The sequence below is a fragment of the Hippocampus zosterae genome, chromosome 6 (genome assembly GCF_025434085.1).
Source record: "Hippocampus zosterae strain Florida chromosome 6, ASM2543408v3, whole genome shotgun sequence".
In the NCBI taxonomy this organism is placed as follows: domain Eukaryota; kingdom Metazoa; phylum Chordata; class Actinopteri; order Syngnathiformes; family Syngnathidae; genus Hippocampus; species Hippocampus zosterae.
The window spans coordinates 6110598-6133780 of record NC_067456.1 but is presented as its reverse complement, the minus strand read 5'-3'; the positions used below and the strand labels follow the sequence as shown (position 1 = coordinate 6133780).

At 41.7% G+C, this 23183-nt stretch overlaps 2 protein-coding genes across 3 annotated transcripts; one reads left to right on the top strand and one right to left on the bottom strand.

The window, feature by feature from the left end:
• Positions 1-371: 371 nt before the first annotated feature.
• Positions 372-3145, bottom strand: tmem167a (transmembrane protein 167A). Its single transcript, XM_052067496.1, has 4 exons — positions 3050-3145; positions 2149-2258; positions 1374-1408; positions 372-1251 (listed from the first exon to the last, which is right to left on the bottom strand). Exons 1-4 carry the CDS (start codon positions 3050-3052, stop codon positions 1181-1183), a joined length of 219 nt encoding a protein of 72 aa, XP_051923456.1. The 5' UTR covers positions 3053-3145; the 3' UTR covers positions 372-1180.
• Positions 3120-22036, top strand: LOC127601812 (DNA repair protein XRCC4-like). 2 transcript variants are annotated; one of them, XM_052067479.1, is made up of 8 exons: positions 3120-3254; positions 6116-6274; positions 8021-8223; positions 15909-16075; positions 16512-16664; positions 18268-18368; positions 20602-20737; positions 21628-22036. In XM_052067479.1, exons 2-7 carry the CDS (start codon positions 6136-6138, stop codon positions 20727-20729), a joined length of 891 nt encoding a protein of 296 aa, XP_051923439.1. In that variant the 5' UTR covers positions 3120-3254; positions 6116-6135; the 3' UTR covers positions 20730-20737; positions 21628-22036. The 2 variants fall into 2 exon arrangements, with proteins under 2 accessions (XP_051923439.1, XP_051923438.1); XM_052067478.1 differs by lacking the exon at positions 21628-22036 and having other exon boundaries at positions 20602-20853.
• The last annotated feature ends 1147 nt before the right edge of the window (positions 22037-23183 follow it).

Sequence of the window (23183 nt, the reverse complement as noted above, 5' to 3'; positions counted from 1 at the left end):
ATACATTTCATTTTGTTGTTTTGGTTTCCCATTTTTAAAACTCATTCGCTGCCATTGACGGCTCTACACGTCAAGCATCAATTGAACTGGGCCAGCAATGAATGTGTTAAGTGCAGTGTTAATGATTCAACTGTACATTTACATACATACATACATAATCTATTGCCTCAACATACGGGGCGCTTGCATAATTTAATGCGATCCAAAACAAGAGCCCATTACATCCCTTAAAAATTAGGATGCATTCCCGATTCAGTGGGTCATTTTTCTGCTTTTGTTGTACAAAAATCACAAAAAATAAAGCAAATTAAAAATGAGAACTGAACACCGCAGTATACTTGCTAGTCTGGTAGGTTAAAAAAAATTACATATAATGTGTGGCATTGACTTTATTGTGTTTGAAAATACATTGCCAATGGAAAAACAAAAAGACAAAAGAAAAATGGACGTTTGCATGGAATCACCATCGCATGACGATCATGTTCTTTTCTAACTCTTGTGTTGGATCTCGTATGTTAGTACGGTTTGAGTGTAAGATACAGTGGCAACAAAATATGTGGTCCTATTGAGCATGCATTCATTTCTGTGTCCTGATAACAGTCGTCGACACATTTGAGTGTTGACAGGAAGATCAGTGGGGAGGTTATCACAAAGCCTCTCTCACTGCAACAAGTAAAGGGCTTTGTGCGCTGCACATGGTTCTCCATTGTCCACTTGAGTCTGCTTGTGGATTATGACGGCGATTTCTCCGAACAACAACGGGGTGGTGATGTTCACAAAACACATGCCTTCGGGCCCAACCAAATCGACAAAGGCTGCAATTTGAAGCATTTCTTCATTGATTTCAATGAAAACTGAAATACAAGATCCTATCCCCTTATTTTTTTGGACAACTGTTTGAGGCATGTGGACCGCTTGACGTCAGATATTGATTTTTTTTTTAAATCGATTTTTTTCCTGACGTTGCACCACCCACAAGGATCCACAAGAATGGAATAAGGACTGCCCTCCACGTCCACAGGAGAATGGACGTACTCTGGTTCATGGCGACAGAGAGTGAGGGTATTTTCCTCTTGGTACATTATCCAACAGCTACTGGAGTTCTTGCGGTGCTTCTACAATTGCTGTCATTGTCCATGTTGTTCTTGTTCTTGCCATTTCGTTGGTCCTTTTTGGATGTCTATTGTAGGAAGAGGATACTAAAGGCCATGATGATACAGCAGCAAGCTACCCAAGGACTCTTCCGCTCACCTGAAGCAGAGGAATAATATCAACATCCCTCCCACTGTGACACAACAACTGATTCAATTTCAAATCTAATTTGATGCAATAGTATGACAGAGACAATGTGTTGGGAAATAAAATGGCCTCACCTATTCTGGCGCATTTCCAGAAAATTCCGAGAATCCTGAAAGAAATGATAAGAACTAAAACCACATTTTCCTGTTTAACTATTTGCATGTGCCTCACTGAACGACTCACAGCTAAGCCAACAAACAAAACAGAAAACTCATCTATGGTTTTCTGTTCTCATAAAGAGGAATCCCACGAATCTCCAAAGCAGTTTGATATTTACCACTGTAGAAATGATTAAATCTCTACTTAAGACTCTTTTTTACACCCTCATATTTGTTTAGAAATCACACGTAGTATGCAACTAGTGGCACTGTTTTTATACATATATTTTTTGGTCTATTTTACTGCCACTTCTCCTCCATCCTCCACCTTTATTAGTATCGCAATGGATGAATGGCTATCTTTCAAATATTTGTCTTACTACAGAGGGTGCACTAAAGGTCCAGTGCACACAAAGATAATCGAGACAACTTGAAGCCTGATTCATCTGTTCCGACTAAAGTCGGCAATAGCTCTGTTATCTCGAGTCACTACAAACAATAGGGGGTGCAAAATTCTGGTAATTTTGTGACTGGACCAACTTGAAGCCTGATTCATCTGTTCCGACTAAAGTCGGCAATAGCTCTGTTATCTCGAGTCACTACAAACAATAGGGGGTGCAAAATTCTGGTAATTTTATGACTGGACAAAAACATCCGCTGCACGTGTCTGATTGTGGATTCTAATCTGCCCTATTATACAGTAAATAAAATGGCAACGATGGAAAAATAAGCACATATATTAGGAACATACCCGGTCTTATTCTTGTCCAGCAGGCTGGGAGCCAGCGCTCTGATGTAGGCACACGTACATATCAGGAGAAGAATCACAGTGAGCAGTGACTGGAAGTTGAAAATGGCTGACTGCAAAATGACAAGAAAGCAATATAAATTGAAACATGATTCGGTTCAGCTCCACAGCTTTGAATAACAAATTAGTTGATGCATTGAATGATTAATATATCCCTTAAATGAATATAGAAATAATATTTAGGGTATATTCACACTGGAAGCGATTTCCATTTATTTGATGATTTGATTTAAATCCTCACTCATTCTGTCCCACACCAGGCACAAACAAATAAATAAATAAATGCCGGTAATGTAATAATGCGTATACAAGTAACTTATAATTCAGATTTGCCTGTATGATCAGAGATAGTGCATTCAAATGAACTTTATCTTCAGAGTTCTTGCATGTGCTTTAAAAAAGCAGTCATTAACAAGAAGAGACTCCATACAACAACGATAGTGCATGTGGTGGAAGCGTCCTCAATGGGACTGTTGCAGCTACGTGGCACAGAATACGCAACGGTGCTGGCAACCCATCTCTGTCTAGCCGAAAGAAATCAAGTTATACACATGAGTCATGATACTACGGTACGACGAGGTCCAAGGTGGCGATCCAGGCTGGTTGGCCATGGTTTAAAACCTGCAATGTAAAGTGATCATTTGCGTTTATTTACTTGGCGAAGTGTTTAGCAGGCTGGCTAGCGCTAGTCGGCGATTTCAATCCAAAGCCGTGCAACTATGCCTTATGTTTGAGTGCCTCAGTAGCGCTGCAACAGGGACCTGGATATGCGTTTACACTTTAAATCCCGATTAAAAGTATCATTAAGCGAACACAAGCGCTTTATGAAAGAAAATATGCTCACCATTCTGACGGTGAATCAACGCCACATCACACTTCCGGGCTTGCTGAATCTACGTGTTTGACGTAATGACGCAATGCGTGACTCAGCACGTGTGCTGATTGGCTGACGGAACAAGGGTCGAAAGCGACAGCTCGAACAGGAAAACAACTCAAAACAAAACATTTTCATACAACCTCCGTTCGAACATCGCAGTGTCCTAATAACAGTAAGTATTTTGAATTCGGTTTTAAGTGTGGCATAAAGCGCACACATTTTGTTTGACCATCAGTGTTCAGTGGCATCGGTCCTTTCAAATAAAATGACACGTACATTTTTTAGTACTGTATAGCACTGCCACATAATTTTGGCTTTTCCAGTGTTGGCAAAATGTTGGCAAAGTAGTTACCGCAAAAAGCATTTTAATGGTTGAGGTTTACAGAGGAAGAAAAAGGAGATTTTTTTCTCCATTTTGTGTAGTTGCCTTGTCAATGCTTCAAAGACTTTGGAAAAATGTAGACTTGTAATCATTTTCATTACTTGGCCGGAAGAAATTGAACCTTTTTTTTAACCAGCACACAAAATACATGACTTCTTTTGACTCAGTACACAAACTAAGAAAGAAAAACAACATCACTGGACACTGTTTAGCTGAAAGCTAAATTCTTAAAGTATAATCAGGAGTGAATGGATGGGGAATATCTTTCGTCTCCAAATGTGTTTTATTATGATTAATCAATCAATTAGTTGATCAATCAATCAATCAATCAATCAATCAATCAATCAATCAATCAATCATTCAAAGCTCCTGAAAGTAACACAGTTCTGCAACACTGCGAAGCACAACTAAAAAAACACACACACACACACATTGCCGAATTAGTACATCTCTGAAAATGTGAGTTAACGTTTTGCATTTTCTTTTTCAAGACACAATTCCATACACCTCTTGTATTGGATGTCATCGGTTTTTGCAAATGTATCTGAAAAAAAGGACTTGTGAGTTGCTTGGCTTTTGTTAGATTTACAACAAAGTACACAAGAATCACATCTTACGAGTGAAACACGAGCTCCCATATTAATTCAACACCCAGCTTGTTAGCAGCCACAAAGAGAAAGTTCAGTTAAAGGACAGCTTAATTGTCACCCCCCTTTAATTGCACTCCGTGCTTCATCTAAAGCATGGAATTCGACAAAATTGGATACTTTATTTGAAACATTCCCGGCAAACAATCAATGTTTGATTAGTACTTTGCGTACCTTGCGTTTTATTCTGTTTTTAGGTCGTGAAGACAACAAAAGACAATTGTTGCAGGATTAAGGGGGTCAAAGGCCATTAGTCAAAACTGTAGGAGAACTATTGTCGATGATTTAAATACTCTCTGTTTCATGTGCGCTGGTGCAGGACGTGAACAGACTTCAGGATCCACTCTGAGGGGTTTTGTGCAACTCGCCAGCCATTCCTCACAGACAGCTTTTTCTTTTTTTTACTTGGAATGCCCTTCTCTCATCACCACAGGGTCATCGTCCCCGCACACCAGATGTTACAGTAACTAATGACTAGCTGGGCTCCGTTTATGAGGTTATAGTTGAACCCTTCTTCTCCCTCATCTCATTCGACCCCTTCCTCTAGCCGCACCCCTTCTTGAAGCACAATGGTTCAATTTAAATCTGTCATTTTTAGTACAGCTCAGTATGTCTGTGTGACGAGAGCGAAAAGAAAAATGAAGGGTGTTGACGCGTCATAAGTTATTGCAAGGTGTCTAAATGGACTCAGAGACAACTAGCAACTTGGCTAACTGGCAATTTAGCCGCTCTTTTCCCCCTTCAGTTCCAATTTCTTTGCCCTGTATTTAAGCAGGGAGGATGTCCAATCACTCCCACCTCCACTGGAAGCACTAATCGCTTATTCTAGCCTGGATGTCCGCAATCAAGTAAAAGTTTTCAAACTATTTCACCGGAAAATAACGTTGTGGCCAATAAACTAAATGGACAGTGAAGAACTGATTTCATCTGATGTCGCACCAGAATATCTCACACTGCCTCGAGGGCACGGTCACATTACTAAATGATATTTGCACAGTACTGTACTCACATCCCCTGCAAGTGATGATTTGGCAATTTGAGGTAATCAGAGTTTTGCTTGTTGTGGTCTAAGCTGTTAGACGAGTCATTTCTTGTAAAATACAGACGTAATTTTGTTTTAATGATAGCATTTCAGACTCATATTTGATGAGATGTGTCAGTGGCAAAGGTTTTGCTCTCAAATTAGACGAACGTGAAGGCAATTTTGCAAATGTCATTTTGAGATTAACTAGAGGTGCATAAATCACATTTCTGTAGGCCTCCATTAAAGCAGACTTAGTGTCTTTTTTTCCTTCAAAATAAATCATTTGCAACCATTTGAAAAACATTTGCTTTTACTTAAAAAAAATAAACTTTTTTTCTGATTATTCTGACGGATATGTTGGATCAAACCGAACACTGAATCATGATTACACTTGTGCATTTTCTGCCCTGTTTTTCAATAACGGTATGGCAATTAAAACATGTTTAAAAAAAAATCAGATTCATCTTTTGATCGACAACCCAATCAACAAACCAATTGATAGATTAATTAATTATTGGAATAACCTTAATTTGCAGGCCAACCATCCAACATGGCAGTAGAACCATGTCATAGTTCTTCTTTAAGTGCAAGCTTCACAAATAAAGATTGTCAATCCAATTAAATCAACTATCAAGAAGTCCGCTAAACATGAGATTTGCATTTTCAACTGAACGAAAGATGCTGAAGATATGGCTTGATTCCAGTTTTCGTCACATGTAATTGCTTTGCAAGTGCTCTGGTGGGCCTCACTTCCAACACACAAGCCTGCCCAAACTTAATTACCTCCATGTGGTCCCACTGACTCAAGAAAACCCCTATTGAAATATGGAGGCTTTTATTACGAAATCTGAAAAGAAAACAAAGAGGCATTTTGATGTAACTAAACGATGAATGCCTTAGTTTGCAACATACGACCAAAACAGGGGCCTGTTAGAGTAGCTATTGGGCACCTGAATTTATGTCACCCCACTTGTCTGCAGGTGAAGGTGACACGTGCAACATGAATAGTGCAGTCAGACAGATCACTCTGGACACAGACCCGGGGATCCCTTATTTCCTGCGAGTCGACTTTGCCGGCAACCTCGGTGCTGGGTTCGCGCTAGCTCTCTCCGATGGCGTCTCTGCATGGAATGGAGAAGGTAAATAGACTCTTTTGCAACTGCAGATTGAATCTTACAGTGACTGATTTGCCACACAAACTATCAAATCTTTGTTCTGATCCAATTCCTTTCTTTTTATTAATGCAGCTACAGTGGACAGAGAATTTGACTTCTTTCTTTATGCCGGCACCCTAAAAAGTTTGCTTTTAATAAAATAATACAGCAGGCTGACTACGCAGGACCTCAAAACATTTTCCTCCCCGATAAGAACAATGTCACTTCATCACGTCCTTCTTCTACAGTTACCGCATTTTCCGCACTATAAGGCGCACCTAAAGGCATTCAATTTTCTCAAAAGCCAACAGTGCACCTAACAATTCGGTGGGCCTTATTGTATTGTGTTGTAATCTCTTCCGTTAACGTAGCTCCATCTAGTGGATGCACAATTTAACCGCAGCCACTATTGTAGCTTTTATTCTATGCGCCTCACAATGCGGCACACCCTAAATATGAAAACAGTTTTAAAATAGGCCATTCATCGAAGGTGCACTTTATACTCCGATGCGCCTTATACTGCGGAAAATACGGTAATAATTTTTTGTTTCTTTTATTTGTTGGCTGTTGGTTTTATGGTGAAACTGTCACCTGTTTCTTACCTACACACTCCATTTTTGTCAATACATAGTTGTATCTTCTAATGGGACAAAAAAAATGAATCTGTCTAATAAAATGTATTTTGTATTTTCTAGGGTGTGTTAAATGTGAGAAAATGGCAATAATGGCCGACACTTAGAAACGGTGCCACTAGTACATGTCGTAAATGTGTACGTTTTCAATGGGACCGTGCTGAAAGTGCTCAAGAGAGAGCTTGGAACTATCAGGGTTACCACCACCATGTTTGGATATATTCTATCAGAAAACTGTGAAATAAATTAATAACGACCAAACATAAATAGGAAAAATCACTGTTTAATCAGATTTTTTTTTTAATCCCAAAGCCAGTCGTGTAATCCCCAAAATCCACTTTTCCTATTCTTTGAAACATTCAGGATCAATCATCCATTTATTAATTTCACACAACATCTTAATGCAGTTTGAAAACCTCTGTAGTTCATAATACGACATCATAACTCATGACGAGGATGATTTAAAGCTAGAAGCGCTCCGATTGCTTGATCACCTGCTCAAGCAGTCAACAGACTGGCCCAACTGTTCACTTGCACCTGGCAAAGGCCTGTCTGAATAATATTGTGACTCTTTAACCAGGGCGAGAAGGGTGTGGGGTGTGGGGGTGTGGGGGGGGCACAAGCGAACCCATTTTCCCATCACCCCTTCACTTCTGTACTGCATCTTACAGGTGTATAAAGTTGATGAAACTCCACAAAGGGCCATCTTTGTACGTGCACGCCTGCATTGAGGCGCTGTGTGCATGTTATAAGCACAGCAGTCTACTTTGTGTGGAAGGACACCTGGAAGCATAAGTGCTCCTTGAATTTGCCATTGCTGTCCATCTGCCGGGGCCGACAGGTTGGGATGGGGCTGTGACTGCTCCAGTGTGTGCGCGCATCTCTCGCTCGCTGTGCGTTTAATGTGTTAAGTGGGACCCTCGGACCTCGTGTGTGCAGCTGCGGAACAGCTGATGACATCCCCCCCTCGGCTTCCCCGCATGCTTCCCTTTGAAGCGCCTTTTGCGTACATTCATGCCTTATGACGTCATTTGTATTGATAGTTTTGCTTTGCTCCCTGTGCAGTTTCTCGCAAGTTTGATTTGGACTTTTTGTCCAGTTTCAGAAGACGAGGTTAGGAGGAAGGCCAATGACATGGAGGTCCCGATGGAGAGTTTTGTCAAGGATCTTCATCAAGCACTGATTGGTGGCGGATGGGCCAGAGGGGGCGGAAGGAGAGACCGTGACGTAGACATCTATTCTTTCGAACTCACCCTGGATCGCCGGCAATTCTCTTATCACAAAATTTGTGGCGGCGTCCCGGTAAGGCAACATTTTGAATATTGCACAGTATTAACTGTAAAGCCTGAAGCATTAAATGACTGACAAAAAACAAAACAAAACAAAACACAAAATCCAGCTTATTGTTAAAATGGTGAACCCTTGGTGGTAGTTTTGAATAAAACAAAACAAAAACAATTCTAAAATCAGTTTGCACCGTATACAGTATATTGATATCAAATTGCCAAAAGCTGCCTCTTCACCAGCAAATATCTGCTGTATGAAATACTTCCGCAATGTATTTCATTCAGGCACAGCACCTTCAAACTCATGACTGCAAATGTTGACAGCAAATCGGGATACACGAGGGGAATGTCTTGTACAATAAAGATTATATTGCTCACAGCTCATTGATTTGTGATGTGGACACTCCCGTACATCACACTTAATTTAAAAGATGGCTTACAAACCCTTCAAAAGTGCCCCTCCCACTTATTTAAGAAAATAAAATAAAAAAGACCACAGTAAGAAAGCTGTCATCGATGGCTCATTACTTTGCCCTTAAATTCCTCAACATCCTGTGCCTCCCAAATCACACCAGCATTCTCCCCCAGGGAGAAATACATGCAATGGCATCGCTCCCAAAGGAAGTCTTTTTTTTTTCTTTTTTACTGGGGGGGCTGTTAAGAAGATAAGGTTTATAGTCTACATGATTGCAGAAATAGAAAAGCCCCCTTTCCCCTGAGGTGGCCTTGGACAAAGGCGCATGATAGAAATCATTCTGTTTGTTGCCAGGAGATTGTGCTCTAATGGGCACAGCTTGTAAATGTTTCAGCAGAAAGGTTTACGGATTCAACTCAAGGTACAGATCGTTTCTAAACGGTCCCCCACTTGACCAGATAATAGCTTCGGTGGTCCCAAACGAGAGGTGTGTCGAGTGAGCTTTCACATGTTGGGGGGGACCTGTGGGTTCTTCCATTGCTCGTGGTAACAAGCAAGTTTGAGTGAGCGCCGGACTTTCAGTGGGCTTTAGTGTTAGTCTTGTCGGGTGCTTGTGCCTTTAGGGTGCAGGTCACCCTGGGTCTGAAGATGTCTGTCTCGGCAGAGACCACCGCGAGGCAAAAGCTGGGGGCTAAGGAACACTGTAAAGGATCATAAAACCCTGATTTATGGACAGGACGTTCCTAATCTACCTCTATTTTACAACAGTTGATGATAGATGGCTTTTTCCCTTGTCACGCCCTCTAGCTTTCTCCATGAGTATGAAATTGTGTATATGTTCTTTTATGCAGTTAAAAAAAAACATATTTAACAATACATTGCAAATTTATTTTTTGAAAATGTAGCAAAAAAACAAATTGTGGGGGTGGGACAGATAAATGTCATTTTCATTCATTTCAGTGGATTGAGTTTATTTGGGATATGAGTGAGCTATAACTGTCCGTGGAATGTAAAAATGAGTTTGGATTTATTATTTGGGTATGATCTAATGAAATGAAATCATAGAATAATGGGCCTTCACACACATATTTTTTTTCTTTTGATTTTGACATTAAGTGGCACAATTAAAACCAAAAAATTCTTCGATGCATGTCATTGTTGTTGACTGTAATCACCAGGGTGTGCAATGTGCGTGGTACATTTTACACTTTTTTTGTATCAAGTGCAAAATAGCACGCCTGTTTAACACCAGTTTTTTTTCTGCTGACATTCACTGCCCTTTTCCAACATGCGAAGGATTAAAAAGTGGAACATATTTTCAGAGCCTGATAATTTGAGGGTACGGTAATCGTGAAATATTTGACAGGTTTCTGTTACAAATAGAAGAAAGGTGGGTTGGTACAAAACAGGTGTTGAACTTGACATGACGATAATATTTTGTGAATATGTCCCCAGAAGTGGTAATGGTGATTGTAATTTAGGTGTTTGTGGTGAAACTGCTACTAAGGAGGTGTTTTACGTTGCTGAGTCAGACGTGATCTCCTCCTCGATGCGTGTTTGAACACCAATCTGTCTGTTAGGAGAAGAGTGAATACGTCACAGAAGCTTTTTAAAACACTATGACCAGTTTTTTTTAAAACTCAACCTGCCATATTTGAATGATTAAAAAAATACCAGGTATATAAAATTAGTTTTGGAAATTGCAAAATGTCAAGCGATTGTCTCTGCTCTCAAATGCTGTGGGTGTGTCGGCCAGATGCGCAAAATCACGGCTCGCCGAAAAGTGAATGCTACTTTGTCGAGGAACTTGATGATGCCAACAGCTTTGAGCTGTGAAAACGTACCCACTGGGCCATTGCGAGTCTTACCATGCCGCAGTGAGGGGCGCTAGCCACCAAATAGCTCACAGGCACTCTTTCCGATGGGTGGGTGTAGTCATTGCAACTAGTTTTTGTGCAAGCAAAGACAAAATTAAAGCTTCCAAAATATTTTTTCCAGTTTTTATTGTACAGGTTCCTCGCTCAATGACTGTGGGAACATCCCCGTTATCAGGAATGGGACGGCGCCTCCCGCCCCTGCTTCCTGCTTTTTATCTAGCTCCACGCCTCCTGACGGTGCTAATGTCTGCTCCATGCCCATACTTCCTGTCCTGAGTTCACTTTCTACTTTATTCTGTCATCATGCCACTCAGTGTTATCACAGCCACGTTCCTGCTTACTTGGAGATGATGCTAAAAAAACCTGACATACCGTTCCGGTTGTATTTGATCAGTTTTGACATTTGACAGCAACAAACATACCCTAAATGCCATAATTTTCCCACCCTGAAATTTGATGACTTTTCCTAAAGTGATCCGAATGCACACAAATGAAAATGTCAAAAAATTTCATTCTTGCAGTCGGGTAGCACAAAGTTTGAGCATACAAGGCAAATGTGATTATTATTATTATTTATTTTTTTAACCATTCATCATTTAGTGTGAAAAGAAAAAAAACGGTTAGCAAACCGGTTGAGATTGTGACAGGACATTCGCGTTTTGCTCTGGTTAGGACGAAATATTCCGCTGATACAGCAAAGCTCACTGTTAAGTCAGAAGGAATCACACACCTTCTTTGCTGAGTGAGAGCTACTTCAGGAAGAAAGATTGCTAACATTGCCTTCATAAATCACCACAGTGCAGTTGAATGTCACTGAAATCCATGGCACTCTCATTTTCCATGCACCCCAGCAACCTGAGCCCCCGTTAGCCTAACCTTCATTATTATTGTTGTTTGGGGGCTAGCGACCAAGGGAATACGCCGTCTCATTTTCAACCTTTCCATGTGCACCCGTCTCCCGAGCCAGTGTTATATACGTTCAACACAGCAATAAAACATCCTACCTGTGGAAGGTAATCCCACGCCACACATTTAAAACCGTTTGGTGATTTTTGCAACGTCAAACAAGTCAGCGATGTGGCAACTTTGCTGTCATCTTGACGAACGACTGCCACAAAATGGCGGACACCACCGCGTACTGTATGATCTGGCCAACCTGTGCAGCTTCCATAATCTGTTTATATATATATATATATATAGTACGGTAATTTGTGTGCATGGGAAATGAACGGGGACTGAACACACACGAATCCCACTACATCTTAGTGAAGAGTGTTTCAATTTTTCTTTTTTTCGTATTTGTATGCTGTGACCCCTATGGTATGTGGTGTTAATTCCGCGTGTTGGTTGTTATGACAGGCAAAGTATCTTTTACATCTATACGTCCACCCCTTCTGCCCTTGTTTGACCTCAAGCTCTGCCTTTAGCTGTGTGGAGACACACAAAAACAAACAGCGGACCACACATCCGACCAGGTTGTAATTTGAAGTAACGAAACCAGCATTTACTTTCAAGACATCTTGCTCAATGTCACATTTAACGCCGGCCATAATGGGTACGATTGGGCAATCGCGAAATCAAATACAAGAAACGCATCACAAAATGATATTTTGAACATGTTGCTGAGGTGTGCTTAACGCGTGTTCTGTGCGTGTGTTTGTATAAGTTCAAAGAAAGACGTGAGCTTTGTATTTTTTTTTCTTGACCTTTTGTCTTGGATTGCTCCAAAACTCATGCCTATTCTTGAGAATCTTTATTGTGGCATAGAATACAAAAAGAAGTGGCATCTTTAAACCTCAGTTAGACCTCCCACACCTTAGTCGAGGCATGCTGACCTTTAACGTTATCGCTTTGTCTCAGGGGAGAAGCCGACGCTCAAGAAAATAAATACGAGTATTCTGGGATCCCTTTCTTCTTCCCGCAAAGGCCTACGATCAATAACAAACAAATTCCATCTTCCTCAGCAGGACTTGGTTTTACCTTTTTGATATATCTCTCGTTTAGTCCATTCTTCCTCAAGTTTGCGGGATAAACTTAGAGAACCAAACACAGTGGTTTAAAATTTACCACACACTTATCAATCAATGTGTCGGTTCACCCCCATGTTTCAGATTTTTGACAAAAGTCCGGTCAGTGTTATGACCAAAAAGACTTCTGGACACATTATGGTAGAATCGCTGGTCAAGCACACTTCACCGACAATGTAAATAAAGTTGATAGAATCGACCCTACATTAGACAGTAGAGCATTAAAAATATAAGAAAAAAAATAATGTTTTGATTGACTCTGTCAGAAAGGTATTCATTGAACAAAATGTTTATTCTTGCGGTTGTAGTTTGCGATGGTGCGAATCTGTGCCGTATCATACCGAGAGTTCTTTCTACAAGGATCTGTTGGCGTGTAGCTAATTCTAAGAAAAACCTCTCAGCTTGAAATGGCAGCACTGAAATTTTGGATCGGAAAATCTCGCTACATCGCAATCACGGTTCCATTTATTTCAACGCTGAACATTACAGTATACTTTACTTGCCAGACAGCAGGTAGTTCTAGAGTGGATTGATGGCAGATTAAGAATTTCGTGATGCTATTATTTTAGATGCCGAGTTGCTTTGCACTCGTGCTCTGCAGCATTTAGTGTATGAGAACTGAGACATGAGTACAGCCTCAGTGTCTTCAATCAATCCTTCCTCTTACTGGGCTTCCACGAACCAAAGACTCATTGTTTGATAGTATTAGTGGAACATCTTGCATTCAGTCTTAGTCACAAATCAGTGCCACACGAATTTCTCTCCCCCCCCGGAGAGGCTGCGCTGGATCATTGTGACATTCTTATGTTGCCTCTGACTTTTATGAGTTTCTCTGAGCATCCTTCTTCTTAGATCTCGGGTGGTCTTCCCATGTGTTGTTTCCACTAACAATACCTATTTATTTATTTATTTGGGAACCTCAATTGTAAAATTGCCCATGCCCTCGTTGGATTCAGGCTAGGCAGCCATCGCGGTAATAGCTATGAAAGAAAAGTGGGGGCTGGGGAGATTTGACACAGGGCTCCGTGACTTTATTGTGAATTTAGACTGACCCGAACGATCGCCAACTCCACTTCATTTGAGTCGGGAACAGATTTACGCGATGTTCGGTGTGGTCACTTGTAGCCCTCAATGCAGAATTGATTATACCTTATTTGTGTTTCTGATTCATCATAGTGTGCCGTTGTAATATTGTGGGGCCTCTAAAGAGAATTTAATTTGTACTCTGCTTTATAATTTGTTTTTTCCCGCACACCACAGAGAAAGCGAGACCACACACATGCAGGCATGCAGGGAGAAATGTCAGCGTGAGGGGGTGCGCAAGTGGCGACTTAACACCTGAGCTGAGTTTCGGGGGGTGGTGGGGTGGGGGGGGGGGTTCAGCGCCCGGGGTGCAACCCCACAGTAGTCAGGATGCGGCCTACTGTGCTTTAGATCAGAACAGCCTACATGTTCCGATTGTCACAAACCACTTTTATAGAAGCTACAAGCAGTAAAACAATGAATTGTTCAGAAGTGAAAACATATGTGGTTAGTCAAATGTTAACAAGACACGCCTGCATGTTCAAGAGCCTTTGACAGCTTCTCATTGAGAAACCAAGGATGAAGCTGACAAATCATCAAATCATCCTTTGCAGATGACTACTACCTGAAGACTGAGAATCTCCATGTACAAAAAGGAATATACTGTAGTCAAATGCACAGCCTTTTATGCGCTAAGGCGCTCGCGCACACACACACACATTCATTCATTCATCTTCCTAACCGCTTGATCCTCACTAGGGTCGCGGGGGTGCTGGAGCCTATCCCAGCCGTCTCCGGGCAGTGGGCGGGGGACACCCTGAATCGGTTGCCAGCCAATCGCAGGGCACACAGAAACGAACAACCATTCGCACTCACACTCACACCTAGGGACAATTTAGAGCGTTCATTCAGCCTGCCATGTATATTTTTGGAATGTGGGAGGAAACCGGAGCACCCGGAGAAAACCCACGCAGGCCAGGGGAGAACTACCAGGCCGCCCTAGTGTTTATTTATTTATTTATTTATTTATTTATTTATTTATTTATTTTAGTGGACATATTTTGCCCTTGCAGGAAAACGGAAATCCGGAGCATGACTTCCAAGACACAAACAGTAGTTTGCCAGTTAGTGGAAGTGACAACTTTGTTGAGAAGGTGACGCTTATTTTATTGGAATAAAAATTGACTGCGCTGAGAAGCTCAATGAAGAAAATGTATCAGTCGAAAAAAAAAGTCAAATGAAATTTTTTTTTTTAGAACAACAAGTCTGTTTGTGTCTCTTGTGTAATCTTGAACAAGAAGCCAACAGAGAGAAAACGGACTTCTCCCTAGTTCAGCTGGTTGGCTATGAATCTCCCCTCCTGTATTTCTTCCAGACGGACAAAAACACCTCATCATCCCATAAAGTCTAGAGAAACCCTGATGTCATGGTTTGTTGCACCTTCGCACTGCAGAACATCTCGGGGTGGCACACAAGTGCAAATGTTTGCTGAAACTCCAATGCAGATTTTGGAATCTAACGGAGTGCTATTTATTCCCTCACCATGACAGTTATGCTCTGTTTTGATAATTTCCTCTACTTTTGCCAAAAAGCACCGTCAACTGGCAGTCTTACTTGAGAGGGTCTTTTTTTATTTTTGTCCCCACAGACTTCATCCATGCAGTCTACCGCTGTATTTATATGACATCATTGTTCAGAATTAGATCCTCCCACATCGCTGAGTAAGGCCCGCCGCACAGCGAGGGACTCCAGTCCCACAACTGAACTTGGATAATCACAAACAAATTATACTTGGCGACTCACCCTTATCTACTCACCAACCTGCTGCAACAGGAACAATTTTTTTTTAAATCAGAAAACAGCATGTTAAGACACTGCATTTTATCTAACCATGACCATCATAAGTCGATGAAAAAGAGACTTGCCACGGCCTCTGTTTATACGTGACAATAACAGAGAAACAGGAAAAAAAAGAAGACTATGGTTATTTGACAGACTGTTGACATTCCCCTTATTCATTTTGGCAATGGAGACTCTCCACACTTCGCTTATTAGCCACAGGTACATATGAAATTATAAATATAGATAAAGCCAGTACACACATTGTATTGGTACAGTTTTACATGGCCAGCTGGATCTCGCTTGATACCTGGAAAGCTCATTTCTGTTGTGAAAGATCATGTGATGCAACACCGAATTTTTGATTGACAATAGTAGTAAGAGACAATCGTCCAGTCATGCAAACTAGTATCCTGCGAACTACGCAACAGTTTTCCTCAGAGTGACGGGCCGATGTCCTCGTGTTGACTTGACCTACGGTACTGTGTTTGAATTTTTTTTTTCCTCCTCCCATTTTCAGGTGCACTTGGGCTCTTTGAAGCTTCAGCCTGCTCCGCACCCATCCGCGCTGACCCGGGAGTTGATTGGCCAGTCGCTCAAGCGCAACTCTCATCTGATGAAAGAAAACTCGCTGCTGTTGGAGGAGAACCGTAAACTGAAAGAGGATCATGCGCAGATCCTTCAAGAGTAAGTTTGAGGAGGTTTTTCTTTTGCCTTCAAATCTCAAAGGCACGGCGGCCGAAAAATGTCAACCCCTCCTGCCAGAATAGTAACACTGTGTTTGTTTACCGTTAGAACCGTTTGCTCTTGTTGATTTTTCGTTCTCACTGCCAGCTGTTTTCTTGCACAGCAGTCAACTGTTATGACATCATCATCGGCCACCCCTATGAGTAGTGACGGTTACACCCAGAGCTCCAAACGAGGCTTCTTGTGATTTCTGGTAACTGGTGCATGGCTGGTGCGAGTTTTTTGTCGAGTTGTTTTTTTTTTTTCACGGTTAATTTACATAGGCAACATCATTCTTCTGAGCAAATGACTCAATAACAAGTTTGTTTGTTTTTTTTCTAAATATGTAACGTATACATGTGTGCGAACGCTTACGCCTTGGTCCCTTTGTCACTAGGCTGGAACATCAGGTTCAGGATAAGGAAACAATGACGAGGGACCTATACGCCCGTTTTGTTCTGGTGCTCAATGAGAAGAAGGCCAAGATCAGAAGACTCCAGGATGCTCTGAGTCAGCTCCCGCCGACAGCCTCCGTTCAGAGGAAGCAAAGGTCAGCCGCTGATAAATGTGACTTCAACTGATTCTAAACATACGTGATCTATCAGAAAAGTACCAGGGCTGCTGTCACAAAAGCTATATTTCAAACCCAAATGAGTTTTTATCTGCAGTCCCGGAACGTCTAAAAGTTCTTGGCCCGTCTGTGCTGCAACCTTACAACTCATCCAGCGGGGCTCCATGCATTTTTTTTCCCCTTATTTCCAAAGCTCAAGGGGATAAACAAGGGGAGCCGTTTTAAAGATAAGGGATGACATGAAGATGGCTGTAATGACATAGTTGTGGACGAATCCCGGAAGACTCCTTGCAATCTCCGTTGAAAGCATGCCAAAGAAGGCTGGGAAAGTGCGTTAGACCCCTTCGAAGGGGAAAACCTTTTGGTTGTAGTCTGGATCTAAAATATATCTTTCGTGACATCAGTCCTGGAAATTCTCTGACACATCTCTTGAACAGATTGCTGGCATTCTCCTACTGCTGCTGCAGAAAAGAAAACTTGTATACAGCAGTCACTAAAATAAATTGAAAACGAGTAAGTTAAGGAGAGCTCAAAACTAATACTGCAAGCTAACTTGTGAAAATGAAGTCATGATTCTCAGTTATGTATTGATTTTTAATGGTCCAACATAATTATTGACAGTTACAAAGTTGCAGTGACGCTAAACTTAACTTGATATTTTATATCTGATCTTTTTTTTTTCTTCACGCAGTCACTGCTATCAAACGAGGTTGGGGGTTGAGATCTGGGCTCTGGTCTTTTGTGTTCTCTATTATGTATGTGCTGGTGACTGGTTCAGGGTTCAGCGCACCGAGACTCGAATGAGCATAAGCACTATGGAAGATGGATGATACTGGTATCGGGTAGCAACAATTTTGATTAGATGTGTATCTGTCTGTGCAGAAATTTGCACAGACAGATAGAATCCTAGACTAGAATGCTTCTCAAAATGATTCCCTGTAGGCAAATATATCTAGAAATGTTTTCCAAAGCATTTGTCTACATACCTTAAGTTGTAACCATTTGTGTCATGCATTTCCAATATTTCAGCAAAAGGTAAAGAATTTACATGATAGCCAAGATAAATGAAGGGTCTGTTGTAAAAAAAATGTAAGCAGATAAATGAGGTAGGTTGGCAAGGCAGATTTAAGTCCAGTACTTTGAACAGATGGAACAGTGTCATAAATTTTGGTCTGTATAATTGTGCTTTCCATTTAAAATGATTTGTGTTTTGAATGTTAATGTATGGAGACTATAATGGAAACTTCAGAGTCAGCAAGAACCACTTGGACCCTTTATTATCTAAGCAGCCCCAAAATGATGTCAAATCAGCATAAGCCACACCTCAAACCTTTTTTTTTTTTTTTAGTTTTCGCTACCACTGTTGAAGAGTAACGTAATGATTGGAAGACTTTCCTCTCAGTCCGCGCAGCTTCTCCACCTTTTTTAATGGTTCATAAAATGAAATAATGAAAGATAATTTCCTTTCTGCCTCGGCCAACTCGTGTGGTTGGTACTGTAATTTTAAGCATACTCGGTTATCAGCCGCACAGATTTATCTCAACATAATGCAGACATTACTTTTGTTTTATTTTTTTAGAAGAGAAAATGACACCTCTTCCGGTGAATACGACAGCCCAGACAGAAGAGAGGAGACAATTCACGACAGCCATTTGTTACTGGAACCAACCATCATTACCACAGGTTTGTGTTTTATCAGAAAAGTCCAATGAAAAGTCCAAGAATATGCAGTTAAGGGCGGGGGGGGTTAAGTGAGAATTGTGGGAGTACCAACGGGAACCGCTGCTTGCTCAATTTTTATTTGCTTTCTGTTGTAAGCCAACATTTGACATACAGTACGATCCGGCTTTGGCTGGACAAAGAAAGGCCACGCTCACGGATCCGCTTTTAGACATTTACTGAACGGGACGAGAAGCCAAACAGACAAGGAGAAAATGCGAGCACACAGTAAGCGTGAAGCAGGTGTTCGTCGCTTGGCGAATGACCAAGCGCAGCTGGAGTCAGAGCTGCTGACGTAACTCACCAGACAAACTCCCACAACACCGATAATCGACTGGACTACTGTGTAGTGTCGCGAGGCTTGCTCCTTGCTATAGATGTCATCGTCTGTCAACGGCAACAACGGTGGTCCAACACATGCGCATTTACTTAATTTTGCTGTTTGCCGAGTAGCTAATAAGTCACACACACAATCTGGCTCAGTCAGTTTTGATGCAGACTGTGAGTGAAACTTTGAGTTATGGGCCACTTTGAGTTAACCTGCCCATAAAGTTCACAGTTGAAAGTAACTTACCTGCGCAAGCATAAAAAATCAAATAAAATAAAGTACACAACAAACAAAGGGTGTACCCCCTGGTAGCTAAGTTCTGGGAAACACATTGCCTCGGTGAGTCAAACTGTGAATTCCAGTCGACCGTGATTGCTTCAACCCAGCCAACTGCGAGGTGGTCTCCTACTCCCCGCGTCACACAGCAGGCGTGATGTCAAATCCCCCGCAACGAACCGACGATGGAGTCTGCAGGGCTCGTCCTCCCCATCGCTTACAAACTGCCTCGTGATGACGCCAGTCGATCCACCCGCAACACCTCGACCCTCCTGCCAAGTGCATGGATCTCCCGTTCACGTCAAGCGAATATTACTCACGGCTAATTTATCAATGAACTTTTCCTACTACTGCGTGTCATTACACAGATGTTTTAAGACGATGCAATTGCAAGAGTTTCAAAATCTTAGGAAAAGTAAGATCCCAGTACACAGTCGGTGATCATGTATTATTGTCTTTAAATCTAAAAAAACAAAAACAAACAAACTGCAAAGAAAACACTGATGACTTTTTTTTTTCTTTTCAGTAATTATTTGTATACGAGTACTTATTTTGCATTTAGCAATCGTTCCCAACTTTACATAGTAGGCTATACATTTGAACCCCTTTGGACATACTCCGCCTTTTTTGCCCTAGGCTGTGTTTTCTTATTGGTGAGTCCTGATAAAGCAACAAAAGGACACCAAAAAAAGTGGGTGGCTGTATTGAAAACAAAAGATGAAACACAGCCTGCGGCTTTAGCATCTGATAATGGCAACATAGGAAACAAATCGCTCCCAGCGAGGTGCCTCCAGATAAAAGAGACAAAGTTGCAAGTCAGATAATGCTTAAGATAAGATAAGATAAAATAAAAAAACCTTTATTAGTCACGCAATGGAAAAATTCCAAATTCACAGCAGCAAAGTTATGAAAGGAAGAAGTTGGGAGGTGCGGTGGAGAAGGAGGTGTGGGGGATGCAGCCGTGCTAATGGATACCATTCCCTAAAAGTGAATGTTGTTCGTCAGACACAATGTACGACCAGTTGGTCAAAATGTGCCAGGTTTTATTTTTTTTAATTCAGTTTTTGGGAATCGTCTGACTAACTGACTCGCTTTCATCAGTTGACAAAATGCTTCTCAATTTTCATTTAGGTGAGTTGATTATTTATTTTTATTTTTTTTAAGCAAGTGAGACTGCGCTGGAGGCACCTTGCTGGAGTCTTCTAATTGTCACATCATTTTTGATCAAGCCGCAGCTAATCATCGCCTCCCTGTTCCATTCTGGATATTTTTCCATCCATTCGAATGGCAGTCTTCCATTTTCTTCCACATCGGTCTGGTTTTGCTGTCCACATTAAAACATTTTGAGCTCTTTCTTAGCAATCATCAGGCCACACCACTTCAGGAGTGCAGTTGCAATTGTGCAAGGTTACTCATCGTCCACCTGTAGCGATTATTGGCACAGATGTGCCACGACTGACGTTGATAGAGAATATTTGAGCGTTTTTGGCATTTTGCTCAGAAGTAGTACGGTAGTACAGTCGCGTACGTTTGACCTATTTGTGAGTGATTAATGACGACGCCTCTAAATACAGGATGTATTTCTTTATGCAGGGCATAATCAGATCAGCCAGGGTTTCTCTTTGGACCACACCGTTTCTCTTGATGAGATTGCTCAAGCCAGATGGAAAGTAACGGAAACACTTGCCGACCAGAGACCGGGAACTTCTAAAATGGAATGAAATCACAGGTTTGTCAGACAACCATAGAAAAAAAAAAAGAAAATCATTACTTACACACTGTCTTGTCTTGAAAGGACTGAACTGCATTTGAAATCCATTTAGCTTGGCTGCACATTTCTGCAAATGCATCTGACAAGCAGTTTGAATCACAATGTGGCACTTACCGATGCAACTGACTTCACTTAGCACTCGCCTTGAGCGTGTCTCCCATAACACGTGATGATAACAGATTTAGCAATGTGAAAATGTTCTTTACCAACAATGAAAACATAAAGTCGAATGACTAAAGCCCCCCCCCCCTCTTGTGCGGATTCCGCCATCCTTTCCAGTTTGCACTTCGCATGGAGTGACTCTCAAATGTGGTCGTTGCCTGTCAAATTTTGCTTTCTGCGCATTCTCCCATCAACTTAAATAGCTTCTCCTTACGTGCTCCGGTGCCCATGTGAAAGTGAAAGATCATATTGCGCTTTGAGTTTGAATTGAGTTGTCACACGTTGCGAACAACTTCCAGAATATAAATAATGATTGTGATGGTGCACTCATCACCTTCAATTGAAGTTCAAAACACCTTTTTTTCTTGTGTGCGTTCAAGTTTTTGCTACAAAACCCTGAGCTCGGTAGCTTTCAGGAAAATTTAAATTGGGTTTTCATATCTTCACCCTTTGCACAGCTAACGTAAAACAACACAGATTTATTCTGTACATCTCCAAAATGGAATATCAAATTTTGTGCAAAATGATTCCATTTCTTCGCTCCGTTGCTTCGCCCTGTGGTGCAGTGCTTCTTCTGGCTCCCCGCCCCCCCCCCACACTTCTAATCCTCAAGGGACTTCTCAAATTTGATCCAAGATGGCTTCTCTTATTATTAAAAAACAATTTGACATCCAATTGTGCCTCAGCCTGCGTAAAGACACCAAGTGGTGCCGTAAAGCATGTGATAAAGAGGAACCGAGCACTCCCCCCCGCCCCGCTCCGAGCTCTCCAGGCCAATGGATGGCGTTGCCACTAATGACTTGGAGAACGCGTTTGAGACTACACCACGAGCACGGAAGTCATTTTTCAACAGTTGGACATTGCCTCAAACTCGGCAGCCTTGGCTCTGGGTGAGATCGACGACAGAGCAACATCTTGCGCGGGCTACACCCAGAAAACAGAGTCTCATCACCAGGCAACCGCTTGTTACTTTGTTGCCGCTTATTCATCATACTGAACTGAGAATTCACTTCATTCCCCCCCCCCCCCCCCCCTACTATGTTGAAGTGAAATATATGCCATATGCCTTCAATAAAAAGACCAAAGAAAAGAAGACATTTGTTATCCATGCCTGGTTGAGGGGGTTTCGATCAGGGGATGTCATCGAGCTTTGTCGACGGTGGACCCGTGAGGCGCTGAGAGACTATTTTGTACGGAGGCGCGGAACTGCCAATGTGCAGATTTTTTTTTTTTAACTGGAAAACATGTTTGTACATATTTCAATACGTTTGAAGGTATTTGCAAATATGTTTGAAAGTCCTTGCAAATAAGTTTGAGCATAGGCGAAATGATTCAAACAGAACCCCCCAAAATAATACCAAGGGACATCTCCTTGTGCGTGTGCAAATAAAGTTTACTTTCATGTTTTCAGTAAATTATTTCCTGTAAGTGGCACGCTTTGTTAGCTTCATACACAGTAAATATAGTATATAGACAAGTTACGGCCCATAAACAGCTTGAGGTTCGTTCGGTTTGCACAATGCCATTCTATTCCAACGGCACACGGGACAGCTCCATGATGTGGGAATGGTCTGCTTCTCGTTATCGACCCATTTTCTTGGGCCCTTCTCACTCACTTCCTCTCTGTTTGTTCCTTTGCCATTCTTTCAAGTCGAGGCGGTTTGCAAAGATGGTGGTGGTCACAGTGATTCAGCTTGCAGGCCTTTTTCAAATAATCACCATAAGAACTTAAGCTGAATCGTTTTGGTTAGTTGGCTGAGTCACAGTCGCTGGGACCGCTCAGTGGGTGAAAGTACATAATAAGCTGCGGGTGTATACAGCACTCACTGTCCTAACACATTATTCGTTACTAGTTCAGTTTGCATGTCCGATGCAGACATAAAAAAAGAAGTTACCGGAAGTTCCAATCACATGGCCCTAGAAATTAGTTGCACCATCTGTATTTCATGCTGTTATAGTTTTAGGATCTGAATGGGAGAATCTGTCTCAGCTGTGTAAAACTTGAACCACAGTTCTGGTTTGCTGGGTCTACAGCGAACAGCATCGGTTTTACCATCCACGTCCGTTTCGGATCTCTCAATTTTCAAGAACCGCTTTATGGAAAGGGCTTCCCACAAAAGTGGCCGTACTCCCGTTAATTGATTGTTGCCAGGTAAATTGGCCATTTTTTTGACATCCCTGAAAACAAATGAATCAGAAGCGCTAACTTTCCCGCTCTTCACTTGCAAAATGAACATTTCTT

Bases quoted from the DNA above. Each gene is read 5' to 3' on its own strand.
- tmem167a (XM_052067496.1), bottom strand. The intron at 1,409-2,148 runs GTATGTTCCTAA...CATTTCTTTCAG, and splicing joins CTGGACAAGAATAAGACCGG to GATTCTCGGAATTTTCTGGA. The intron at 1,252-1,373 runs GTGAGGCCATTT...CCTCTGCTTCAG, and splicing joins CTGGAAATGCGCCAGAATAG to GTGAGCGGAAGAGTCCTTGG.
- LOC127601812 (XM_052067479.1), top strand. From the start codon at position 6,136: ATGAATAGTGCAGTCAGACAGATCACTCTGGACACAGACCCGGGGATC. The intron at 6,275-8,020 runs GTAAATAGACTC...CTTTTTGTCCAG, and splicing joins CTCTGCATGGAATGGAGAAG to TTTCAGAAGACGAGGTTAGG. The intron at 16,665-18,267 runs GTCAGCCGCTGA...TTTTTTTAGAAG, and splicing joins TCCGTTCAGAGGAAGCAAAG to AGAAAATGACACCTCTTCCG.